At 37.8% G+C, this 12,976-nt stretch overlaps 2 protein-coding genes across 2 annotated transcripts in view; one reads left to right on the top strand and one right to left on the bottom strand.

The window, feature by feature from the left end:
- LOC133678867 (cell division control protein 48 homolog A-like) overlaps nucleotides 1–2,441 on the top strand; it is a 4,443-nt gene extending 2,002 nt beyond the window's left edge. Inside the window, exons 5-8 of the mRNA XM_062101376.1 lie at nucleotides 523–594; nucleotides 730–1,011; nucleotides 1,172–1,531; nucleotides 1,925–2,441. Of these exons, the coding sequence (XP_061957360.1) occupies nucleotides 523–594; nucleotides 730–1,011; nucleotides 1,172–1,531; nucleotides 1,925–2,224 (1,014 nt within the window). The 3' untranslated portion in view covers nucleotides 2,225–2,441. The remainder of the gene's footprint in view (nucleotides 1–522; nucleotides 595–729; nucleotides 1,012–1,171; nucleotides 1,532–1,924) is intronic.
- Nucleotides 2,442–4,181: 1,740 nt separating this feature from the next.
- Nucleotides 4,182–8,536, bottom strand: LOC133678673 (leucine-rich repeat receptor-like serine/threonine-protein kinase RGI4). Its single transcript, XM_062101106.1, has 2 exons — nucleotides 5,343–8,536; nucleotides 4,182–4,846 (listed from the first exon to the last, which is right to left on the bottom strand). Exons 1-2 carry the CDS (start codon nucleotides 8,173–8,175, stop codon nucleotides 4,335–4,337), a joined length of 3,345 nt encoding a protein of 1,114 aa, XP_061957090.1. The 5' UTR covers nucleotides 8,176–8,536; the 3' UTR covers nucleotides 4,182–4,334.
- Nucleotides 8,537–12,976: the final 4,440 nt, after the last annotated feature.

The raw sequence follows: 12,976 nt of genomic DNA, 5'->3' as shown, positions 1-12,976 counted from the left end.
TCTTTTCTTATCTGGAGATTGTTGCTGTTTGGTTTTTTGCTCTGTGCTTTGTCTCTCATCAAAGAAGGAAAAAAAAGGGACATTTTTGCTGTACACATGTTGAGGCAAAAACGAGAAATGTACAACTGCCACTTTAAAGGAAAAAAACAAGAGGTTATAGTCTCCCAAGAGCCCTAGAAAGTAGCCTCTTTACCCAAATCTGAACAAATCAGGTTTTCATTCATGCTAATTACAATCCTTTTGAGGAAAGATCATTCATGCTAATTACAATTGTTTTGAGGAAATTTGGATGAAATATTGTATGCTTTAATTAGAATAATGGTGGAGCATATGGATGACCCAGCAGTTGATTCATCCATTTTGGTTTCAGTTCACTTAATCCTAACCAGAAGATTCCTCTTGTATTTACTTAGATTGCCTTAGTGATTCATGTTATAGATTGCTCAAAATGTCATACATGTGTGTTTGATGAAATTTCTATATGCTTCCTGAGAATGATGAACCTATATTCCTGATTGATAGGTTGTGGAGGTTCCTAACGTCTCATGGGAGGATATTGGTGGATTAGAGAATATTAAAAGAGAGCTTCAAGAGGTTTGCCATTTTATCTCAATTCAATTAAATATTTCTGCATGTGTAATATTATAGATGTCCTGCTTTTTACCATCTTCCTCATTTCTTGGATTTAGTTTATATAAATTCTTATATTAAGTTTCGGGCTTCTGGCAGACTGTCCAATATCCCGTGGAGCATCCTGAGAAGTTTGAGAAATTTGGCATGTCACCTTCTAAAGGTGTTCTCTTTTATGGACCTCCTGGCTGTGGTAAAACCCTACTTGCAAAGGCAATTGCTAATGAATGCCAGGCCAACTTCATAAGTGTCAAGGGTCCTGAGCTGCTAACTATGTGGTTCGGAGAAAGTGAAGCAAATGTGCGGGAGATATTTGACAAAGCACGGCAGTCAGCTCCTTGTGTACTTTTCTTTGATGAACTTGATTCCATTGCTACTCAGGTATGCATGCTTTTCCTTCAGTGAAAAGTTTCCCTATGTATACTTAGAAGCGTAGTTTGCTTGTAAAAATATTATCCTGCTCACATCATCAGGGCCTCCTTTTTGACCTTTTCACTATTTGTTTCTTATTATTTGTTTTTTCCTTTCTTCCTGGTTACAGCGGGGCAACTCTGCTGGAGATGCTGGGGGAGCTGCAGATAGAGTCTTGAATCAACTTCTGACAGAAATGGATGGCATGACGGCAAAGAAAACAGTTTTTATCATTGGAGCAACAAACAGGCCAGATATTATCGACCCAGCATTGCTCAGGCCTGGGCGTCTGGACCAGTTGATTTACATACCTCTTCCTGATGAGGCTTCCCGTCTTCAGATATTTAAAGCATGTTTGCGCAAGTCACCTGTTTCTAGGGATGTTGACCTGGCAGCTCTTGCACGATATACTAATGGATTTAGTGGTGCTGATATCACTGAAATTTGTCAACGTGCCTGCAAATATGCCATTAGAGAAAATATTGAGAAGGTGAGTCTCATTTTTGTGTTTTTTATTTTCATCCAGAAGTTGAATGAGCATGTCTATATTGAAATTCTCTTATGTATTTAATCTATTGGTGAACATGTACTGCATTGAATGTGCATGTGTGAACCAGTGTCTGATGTGAGTCTGTTTATATGTAGTAATCCTTCTAACTTCTTACTTCTTACAAACAATTTGCTTCCCATGTTGGTTGACCTTCCGTAAATCTTGCTTTTATTTCTTACAAAAATGTTTGTGCTGAGCATGTCTGTTAGTGCACCTCAAATTGTTTGACTTAACTTGAAAATTGGTATGACAGTCAAAGAAAAAAGCCTTGACTAATGCTTGTAGTTTGTGTTTGCACTGTTGCTCTTTATTGAAACTTTTGGGGAATGGCAGGATATTGAGAAGGAGAAAAGGAAGCAAGACAATCCTGAAGCAATGGAAGAAGATGATGTGGATGAGGTCCCAGAAATAAAGGCAGCACATTTTGAGGAGTCAATGAAATTTGCACGTCGAAGTGTTAGTGATGCAGACATCAGGAAGTACCAGCTCTTTGCTCAGACCTTACAGCAATCTCGTGGATTTGGTACTGAGTTCCGGTTTCCAGACCGTCCTGAGAATGTGGCAGGTGAAGGAGCCACTGATCCGTTTGCTTCAGCAACTATTGCTGCCGAGGAGGAGGATCTATACAGCTGAACTGAAACTGGTGCAAGTTCTTAGTGTTCTCAATCATGTAAATATCTAACACAAAACGGCAATACATGCCATAATAGTATGCTTTTTATTTGCCAAGGAATTTAAGTTTTATGTTTTGTGCACCCTGCGGATTATGTAAGAGTTTTATGATAATCAGCCCAATATGGGTTGGATCTTGCCATGAGGTGAAAATAAAGGTCATGTACATTGTGCTTAATTTCTTCGTATTTTTGGTTTATAGTCTTTTCTGGTATGTTCATTATTTTATTAAATTCTGTCTCTGGAAAGTTGAATACATAGAACAGTTCAGGCTCGTGGATTGTGCATGATTACTGGGTAAATGGTTTATAGATCTTGTCCAACTTTTCTCCTCTTGACTTCTGTAGGTACCATCGGATACTTTCTTTATAGCAAGTTTCAGAGGCTACCAAATTAACTGTGGATGCAAAACAGGACTTCTCTAGCAATGCACTCTGTATGTACATTAATACTGTATCAAGGGTTTCTTTCAAAAGCGGTTTACCCTCGCAGGATTAACAATTTTGAGGCTTAACATCACCTCGTACCAGAGCTGCGGTCTTGCCTGATAGATTATCTGCTGTTTTTTCCCCTCTTGTTTCTCAATGCCAAGAAAAATATTCAGAACATCTTGAGCATGATGATTCAAAAGGTCTCAAATATGTGTTCTATTGTTTACTGAGAAAATTAAATGGCAAGCAGAACAGTTCCTAGAGTTTTCCTTCCACGTGACCAAATAGAAGGTACTAAATTCATCTCTTGACATGGCAAAATCAAGTGTCCGAAAGGCAAAAGCGTAATGAAGGTGAGCGTTATCATCAACAGCTATTTTAAAATCATAGTTGCATGTGGGATCCGCCCCATGCATGTGGACGGAACCTCACAGCTTTACAAAATACAAATATTTTTTTTTTGAAATGTACAAAATACAAATATATTAGTCTTACGATCTACGTTGGGAATCTTATATGTACCTTTTCTTTTTTTAAAAAAAAATATTTAACAAATTTGAAAGAAGCCTCTGTTAATGGATTGCAAGCTTCTGTATTTTGTGTTAACATGCATGTGCGCATGTGAGCCCAAAGAAAAACAACCGCTGTGGTATTTTTCCTCACCGGAACCTTTGCTGCAATACATTTATCAATCCTGCCACTGCCTGCCTTCCCTGAAATTCAGACTGAAAAATTGAAAAACAGTGGGGATGATTTTTAAAGCAATGAATTAAATTCTGCTTCACCCCACCAAAGAAAACTTCTCATATTCATTCTCTTTATTGGACATGTATAGAAGTCAAGTGCTTACCATGTTACCACTTGCTACCAGCTTCTGTGCTACGCCATTTATTACAGAATTACAATAGATCCAACGAAAATCTTTCACAGCAACCTTGATGAACTAGAATGGTGGTTTATATGATTTGAGTGCTGGGATTTAATTTCACAAGGCAGGCAGCCAATCTTGTGATTGATTGATATTGATTACTTCATGGCTTGTTTCTGTATGTCCAGTGAGTACTTTCCTATAATTCTTCATCTCCTTCACGTGGTAGGGACCTTGATAGTTGCATGAAAGCAAGAAAGAAGCTCTCTTATCATTACCCTACAATTCCCTACAATTCCCTATGGCCACTCATCTCTCCCTGTCTCTCTATTTCACATCCCAAGAGGAAAATCATCCTCGAAAACCCTCACAGAAAATAACACCACGCCCACTCACATCAATCAAGACATCCACATCCTACTACTCAGAAATTATGGAGAATGACTTCACATTGAAGCAAAATATATAGCTTGTGCCTCCATTTCCTTTACTGATCTCTTCCTCTTCTTTCCCTTTCACTTTCTTTGCCAATGTTTGTGTGTATCTTTCATTATTATAAATGTTGTTCATAACAGTAGCAAAAACCACAATAGCAGCATTCAACAGAGAGTAGAGACAATAAAAGGAACTTGCTATGTACTCAATTTTATCATCTCGGTACCAAGCTATTGATCAAAACACCCCTGTGGCGCTAACTCTTTTATGTATTTCCCTATTCTAAAAAACAATACTAATATATTTGAATAACTCTCAAAACTACACAAGGAGATTGTTATTGATTAGCACTTGACATAATACTAGTTGATGATGAAGATGAGTAAGCAAGTGAGCAACGAGAAGACCCTTGTTGAAGCATCAACAATTGAGCTGGGGTCACCGAGGATGATGAATATGATGGATTGCTTTCCATCGTTTTCGATGATTTGTTGGTCGGCTTCTGGGCCTCACCGCCCGTGATCAGTTCCTGTCGAATTTCCTTTAATAATACTGCCACATCTTTCATTGTCGGGCGATCTTCAGCGCGATTGCTTGTGCAAAGAAGAGAGATTCCAAGAGCTTGAAGCATTTCCTGTATTTGTGTGTCTGGGTGGCCTTGCAGTTTAGGATCAAGTATTTCAACTGGGTCCTTCTTGCTCCTCAGGTGGTTTCTGACCCATTGGACAACATGTTGGCCATCCGGGAATGATGGATCGACTGGCTTTTTTCCAGTTATTGTCTCTAAAAGGACCACTCCATAGCTATATACATCACTCTTTTCAGTGATTTTAAGCATGCAAGCGTACTCTGTAATTGAAACATACAAAGATAAATGATCGTGCATGCAAAATTACCAAAGGTGCGAGAGAGTGCGACACTGCAGCAAGTTCGCAAGTCTACCTACAGAAGCTTAGACATTCATGCAGGGTGGATGACATTTCACTCACTGTAGAAACTTTTTGCTAAAAGTAGTATTTGTTGTGCACGCAGCCTTTTCCAGTTGCCGACGAAAATAACAAATCATGAACAAAACAAATTAAACAGCTTGTTGGCATGCCTGATGTGATTTTGCTACCTAATTACTGGTTAAACCCATCTCTAAACCTTGCTTTAAGTCCCCATCGTCACTAATCCCAACTGATTTCTCACATAATCACAAATTTGTCTCATCTCTATACCATATTCGACTAGATATTATTCCAATTAAGTGTCCAATAATCTCTCAGCAGTGCTTAAGAAAGCCAATTATCACAATCTAATGATAATTCATTATCAGAAAGTGAAAGTGAAAGTGAAAACTCACCTGGTGCAATGTATCCATAGGACCCTGCAAATTGTGGGTTTGCAGAGAATGATCCATGCTCGTCTTCAACCAGCCTAGCCAGCCCGAAATCGGCTAAATATGCCTCATACCGGTCCCCAAGCAAGATATTATGCGCTTTCACATCTCGGTGCAGAATCGGCGGTACGCAATCGTGGTGCAAATACGCTAGCCCCTCTGCCACCCCTAATGCGATCTTAAACCTCGTCTCCCACTCCACCAATCCAACATTATTCCCTTCATGTAACAAGGTCCCTAATGTGCCATTAGCCATGTAATCATAAAACAGCAACTTTGTTTTCCGGTTTGCTCCCCACCCGAGTAAACGGACAATGTTTCGGTGCCGAATTCTCGCCAATGTAGCAATCTCGGATGAAAATGCTGCAGCTGAAATCTTCTCTGCCGACTTGAACCTCTTAACAGCTACCATTAATCCAGACGGAATGGTAACCTTGTAAACCACACCGGACCGGCCTCGTCCTATCACATTGCCAGCTGTCAACGATCGTGCCACATCAGCAATTGACAAGTCTAGTTTCTGATATAAAGTCACTTCCCAAGGCGGACTCATCTCCACGTCATCCTCACCTTCACACTCCTGGGCCCCACTGCCACGTTTTTTGCTCGCCACGATAATGTAGAGCGCTGCCAAAAGGAGCGCACATGCGGCACACAACAGCACAATCATTGCCACACGCGCTGCCGTCCCTCGCTTAACGTGCTTGTCACCAGAATCGCACTGGTTACCGGAGAAGCAAAGAGCAGGATTCCCGGCAAGTACACTGAGAGGAAGCTTCGAGAAGAAGGGCGTGTCAGGCACGTGCCCCGAGAAATTATTGTGCGAGACATTAAGCACGACAAGATTCTGCAAAGCTGCGAGATGTTGAAGATCGCCTGTAAGATGATTATACGAAATATCCAAAATGCCAAGCTTGTTTAACCCCGTGAACTCTGACGGAATCTCCCCATTAAGTTGATTCAAGCTTAGATTCAAAGCGATTTCCAGTGACGGGATCTTTCCAACACTTGACGGAATGTTCCCTGATAACTGATTTCCACTCAGGTCCAATAACTGTAACTTGGAGCAGGAACCGAGTTGACTCGGAATGGAACCTGACAGCCTGTTCTTAGCAAGAGTGAGTTTGGTGAGTGAACTCAGTGAACCAAGACTTGGACTCAGTGTGCCTTCAATCAAGTTATTGGAGAAATCAATAAACTGGAGTGATATGAGCCTGTTAAAACTCTGTGGCAAGTTACCAGAAATAGCATTTGAATGCAAATCCAAAAATGTGAGATTTTGACAACCCGAGATTTCTTCCGGGATTACTCCGGTAATCCTGTTCGATCCGAGATCCAAGAAGTTCAGATTCTTCAAATTTCCAATCTGGGCCGGAATATTTCCGGAAACCTTGTTGTTATTAGCTCGAAAACGAATCAAAGACGAGCAGTTTCCAATCTCGGGCGGTATTTCACCGGAGAGATTGTTGGAAAGAAGCAAGAGTTTGTTGAGTTTCTTCAGTTGAAAAACTCCTTTTGGAATAGGCCCCACTAGGCCATTTTGAGATAAATCTATGGCTTCTAAGTTTTGACAGTTGGAAATGGAAGGCGGTATGTTGCCTTCGAGTTTGTTCTGCCACAAGTAAAAGAGAGTGAGATTCAATAAGTTACCTATTTCAGGTGGGATTGAGCCAGTGATTTGATTGTTGTCGAGTTCGATGTGAATGATCTTCTGGCAGTTTCCAAGCTGTGCTGGGATTTCTCCGGAGATTTGATTGAGGCTAAGCTGGAGTTCTTGGAGTTCAGTTAGATTGCCAAATGATTGTGGAATGCTTCCGGTTAAGGAATTCATTGATATGTCAACCACCAACATTTGGTTGCAGTTTCCGAGCTCAGGAGGGATGATACCAACCAAGCTGTTCTGCCAGAGCAAAAGGTTTCTAAGGTTTCGGAGCTTGCCCAATGTTTTCGGAATTGAGCCAGTGAGTGAGTTTTCATAAAGGTATATGTCTTGGAGCTCGGTGCAGTCACCGAGTTCTGGAGGGATTTGACCGGAAAGGAGGGCGGTGTAGATGGCGACGGTTTGGAGTTTTTTCAGGAGGCCGAGGCTCGGTGGTAGAAAACCTGAGATGCTTGTTTCTGCTAGGCCTAACATCAACAAATTGCTGCAGTTGCCAATTTCTTGAGGCAATGAACCTTCAAGGTTCTTGTTGCCACCAGCTCTAATCACTTCAAGATACTTCAACTTGCCTACGGTTTTGGGAATGGAACCGCTAAATTGATTGTCGTAGAGGATTAGCCATTTCAAGCTAGTGAGATTTCCGATCTCGATTGGAATGGAGCCCTCAAGTTGATTTGAGTTGAGAAGGAGTTGTTCAAGCTTGGGAAAGTTACAAAGCTCACTTGGAATCTCGCCGGTCAAGGCATTGTCACTCAAGTCTAAGTGAGTCAATTGAGGAAGAGCAGTACCAATCTCTTTTGGGATTGTGCCAGTAAGATTGGTTCCAGACAGAACAAGCTTGTTTAAGGAAGATAGAAAAGTAAAATTGGAGGGAAGTGTTCCAAATAAACTGACATACCTCAAACCCAATGCCACAACTTCATTGTTAAAGTTGCAAGTAATTCCGAACCATCCACAGGGAGTCTCATTGCTCGAGTCCCAATTATTCAACCCCTCAGGTGATCCATTCAAGCTTCTCTTCCATGAAAGAAGAGTTTCGCCTTGTTGGTTGACGGCGAAAGCAGTAAAAGGAAAGAGAAGCACAAGGGTAGAAGAGAAGAATAAGAAGGAAAAGAGGGGCCATGGATTTACAGGCATTACAGCTATGCTACAAACTCCAACGAGAGGAACAGCAGAGAAAAAGAGGGTTTGAGCCTAGGGAGAGACAATGGGAGGAACCAAATCATGTCTTGTAGGTTAATGTTCTTTTCCAAGTCTTATAACTAGATGTTTAATAGTATTAAACTAATTGAAAGAAACCCAGAATCTCCGGATCCAAGAAACAGCTAGGCCATTATGTTTTCTGCAGAAGGAAATGGAATTTTAGATGGGTATTTCTAGTTTTTCTTTTCTTTACAGCAGAGAGAGAGAGAGAGAGTTGGCTTAGGAGGGAAGAGAAGATAACTGTTTTTTAATTCGAAAGGGGTAGTGTGTTAACTGACTTTGCATACACTATTTTAGAGCAACCTTTTTATGTTGGCTTGTAGTTATTTAACTTATTTTGGTGCAAGAGTTTGAGCCAGCTTTGTTTTGTCCCGAGTGGAGAGTTAATAAAAGCATGGTTTTAAAACTTGGCACAGATTGATATGGGTAAGTCTCGGGTTATCCTAAAAATATATATACTTTTTTAAATAATGATGGGTTTTTACTTAGAATTTACTTGAACTGATCTAAATTTATATTAAATTCTTTTTTAATTTGAACTGATCTAAATTCTAAATCGAATGGATCTCGAGTTAACTTACCGTGTTGAACTATTTTTTATATCTTGATAAAAGAGTGTATTGCAAATTGAGGTGAATTACACTAAATTCTTGATTTTCTGCAAATGACTTGTAGCTTGAATGTGAAAATATAATCATTACCCAAATAGGCTCAAAATATAGAGATGAAAAGGATTGACAAATTGAGGTGAATTACAAATTGAGGTGAATTACACTAAATTCTTGATTTTCTGCAAATGACTTGTAGCTTGAATGTGAAAATATAATCATTACCCAAATAGGCTCAAAATATAGAGATGAAAAGGATTGACAAACTTCCTTGAGTTGGTTAGAGAAATATTGCTTCAAGCGGCATGATCTGCTAGTTTAACCAATAATTTATGCACTACAAATATATAATTCTTCGCATTTTTTCCCTTTTTTTATGGTTCGATGTCATGAGTTGACACAAATTGCAGAACCAACTTTAATTCAAGCAAGCTCACAAATTACCTGCTGCTGCGATCCAAGGATCTTGTCGAGGAAACACACTCTAAAGGGCCCTTTTTACCCCCTCAAATTTCACTGCAGATCAATTCTAGTACTGCATCTACAGCTTCGTACCTCGCAGTGAATTTGGGTCTTAAACAATTCATAAGGCCAGAAAGAGTTGAGATTCAGATCTAAACCAGAATTAGAAATAAAACATTGGCAGATCATGCATGCGAATGAGATCTGTGACATGGTCCTTCTGTACTGTGAGTCCCATAGCATGCAATTATTTTAAGGCATCCTCGCAGAAAAATAACCTAAACATATACCAAATCTAATATTGTACCGATTAGATACACCAAACCCAAATTGAATCGAGTCCAGATGATGAACTTACAGGAAAAAAAAAACAATATATTTTCAGACTCTGCAAAATCAGATGCCATTTTGAAAAACAAATCCCATTTAGGTCTCTGATATGAAAAACTAAGCCATCACGTGATGTCGTGAGGAAGATCACACTGTAATATGCATGATTTGGCTTAGTTATAGAAATTATTGGACCGTAAAGACAATCCAATAACCCACTTACACACACACACACACACACACACGCACATTGCCTCCCTCGTGACTATGTAGTGGGTTCATATTATTTTACTCGAAATCATCTTACGATAAAAGAGCGTCTATGCCTATAAGGAATCTAAGCACATGAGAGAGAGAGAGAGCTTAAAAGGCAAAACCATCCATGGTGTCGGACAGCTTTTCTGTATAGTGAGTGTCGATGGGCAAAGAGGAAGAGACAAGAACAACGCATCACAAAATATTACTATAAGTAACTAGAGTAGTCCCCTATCTACTACCAGCTTCATCTATATATATTTCTTCCTTCCTTCCATCATTACTCCTGCCACTATAATATATATTCCTCCTCCATGTTTGTAACCCCATACTTGGCTGCCTAAAGTATCTTATCCAATTAAGTGTATGTCTTGCATTTTAGATATATGCTGGATGTTTTGCCCCGCCCTATGTCGTGGGCTGCTGGAATTTCTCTGATCGCAAAAAATGAAATCCCATGTGAAGTAATAGTTTTTAAAAAAGTTTAAAAATTTTGAGATTCAGGTGATTGAACTGATCCGGTTAAAAAAACTCAATTGATTTATAAAAGTGCAAAAAAAAAAGAGATTTTGATCATTCAATTGACTGTATCTCATAAAACAAATAAATAAAAGAACAACGATTATAAACAAATTGAAAATATTAGGGAATGCCAAAAATATAGGAAAATATTTAAAATAGGTAAAATCATTGGTTGATCAATGACATGATTAACTAGGAGAACATCAAGTCAAAACCCCGTTGAATTTTTTCTTCATTATTTTTATCGAATTTTTTATCATTATTTTTTTATTTAAATAATATTATTTTTACTCCTTGCACAATAAAAACTCTGTTTGACCCCGATAACCCCGATCATTTGACCTAACTTGTGACCTGAGACATGATGGAGGTCAACTTCCGAGTCGGGTTTTAAAAGCATGATAAAAAAATAAGTACCAAATATGATATGAAAATTCAATGAAATTAAATAAAGAGAGGTGAAATTACCAAAAAAAAGGAAATTAAAATCAAATGATTAGAGATGAAATCAAAAAATAAAATCCAATAAAAAAAGATTAAAAACAAAATAAATAGGAATCAAAAGAATGATGGTCAATTTTGATTAAAAAACATAAAAAATCAAATTTTAATAAATGAAATTAAAAAATAAATTAATCAAATTTGATGCAATTAAAAGATTGAAAATTACTTTGTAATTTTGTAAAACCAGCACACCTTTTAAGATAGAGAAAACGGAAAATAAGAGAGAAAAAATTTTATTGTCATAGTTTTTTTATACCTTGACGGCTGACACATGCCGGCTCACCATATAGAGAGTGACACGATACTTTAGACACTGTCCTTGAAGGCGAACAACAGCCACCGGGAGGCATCGCCAAAAGAATGTATGGTTATATATACTCTCCATTTTTAATTTAGCGGTCATCAAAGAGACTCATGAAGATGTCGATTTTATTTCTCTCAAGAGCATGGAAAAGGCTAGAAATTCTTGAATATGACATGGTCCAAAAAATTGTCACAGACTCGGAGTATTACTAAAACTGCTTGCCTTCTGTTTTGAGCTTGAAATTAGTGCCCGTTTCAATCTTTTTTTAATCAAAATTAAAAAATTTTTTGCTTAAAATTAATGTTTTTAGATTTTTTTGGGGTCATTTTGATATTAAGATATCAAAAATAAATTTTAAAAAATAAAAAATATATTATTTTAATGCATTTCTAAATGAAAATCACTTTGAGAAGTACTCTCTACCATATTCTCAAACACTTTTTAAGTTGGGAGGACGCAATTAGATTGTTTATGTACTGATATCAAAAATAATTTTTTTAAAAAAAATTATTTTAATGTATTTTTAAATAAAAAAACACTTAAAAAAAATTTATTTTATTCTCAAATACCCTTTAAATTGAGAGAACACAATTGAGTTGTCATGTAAAAAGTATATTAAAAAAATATTATTTTAATATATTTTTAAATAAAAAATAATTTTTATTCCATTCCAAAATATTATCAAAGTTGGGAGGACGCAATCTAGTAAACGAGGGGTCATTTTCTCGTCACAGTTGCTGGTTTCTGGCGCATCATGTGTACATGATGGATCAAGTTGTCTTTGTTAGGTGATCATCCCCCCTCTAAACTTAAATATCACTTCCAACTAATTCCAGTGAAAAAGACCTCGAAAGCTGTCAATTAGAAGGTTGTGAGGGGAAAGACGAAGATAATTAATTCCCCTTGCCCAGACATGAGCCCGCTCTTAAATAATATTTATATAATCTTATTTATTAAAAATAAAATTATAATTTCAGTTAGCCTATATATACCTTATTTAAATATTATAAGATTAAACATTTATAATTTTTTTTATTTGATATCAATTATTTTAATACCCGCCAGTCACGTTGTAACCTAAATCTTGGTCTCAGGAGAACATTATTTTACATGCAGTGATCGATTGCACGGGAGCAGGAAGAACTTTTTTTTAAAAAAAAAATGAATACCCTAATAATTTTCCAAAACGTTGTTGTGGATAATAATACTATTTCAAAAAAGTTTTAAAAAATAATACAGTGTCAGTATAGTTTCTAGCATGAATCAATATTTTCGGCAAACCAAGGTGGTTGGATCGTGCCATTTTTTCATAAAGTAGTTTCATCCAATTATTCCAGTCACAGTTGATGCTTCAGCCTCACAAGCGAAAAGGTGATGTGCTTCCTTTTCTTCTCTCTTTTTTTCGCGCTAGAAATGATCATGCATGATCCCTCTAGCTAGCTTGAATATATATATAGTGATCCAAACCCTCTATCCAAAACTTTGTCAAATTAACCCCTTCACATCAAATTAAAGGTGATATGATCAGTCCTTTTATCCGATTAACCGTGAAATAAATTCCATGACTGGGAAGAGATCTCAGCTTTCCTTGTAGGGGAAGTAACAAGGGTGACTAGCTAGGCTAAATGTGCAAAGGTAGGGGGATCATACATACATGATTTTCACCCATTTTCTTGTATGAATATTAGAGCCTTAACCAAGCCATGTCCTTCTCATCATGGGGGAGGAAAGACAGGGAAAGTGCCGTTCA

This window comes from Populus nigra, chromosome 18 (genome assembly GCF_951802175.1).
Source record: "Populus nigra chromosome 18, ddPopNigr1.1, whole genome shotgun sequence".
Taxonomy (NCBI): Eukaryota; Viridiplantae; Streptophyta; class Magnoliopsida; order Malpighiales; family Salicaceae; genus Populus; species Populus nigra.
Note: the sequence above shows the minus strand (reverse complement) of the source record. Positions and strands in the feature narration are given on the sequence as shown.

Bases quoted from the DNA above. Each gene is read 5' to 3' on its own strand.
- LOC133678673 (XM_062101106.1), bottom strand. From the start codon at position 8,175: ATGCCTGTAAATCCATGGCCCCTCTTTTCCTTCTTATTCTTCTCTTCT. The intron at 4,847-5,342 runs GTGAGTTTTCAC...TTTCAATTACAG, and splicing joins CTATGGATACATTGCACCAG to AGTACGCTTGCATGCTTAAA.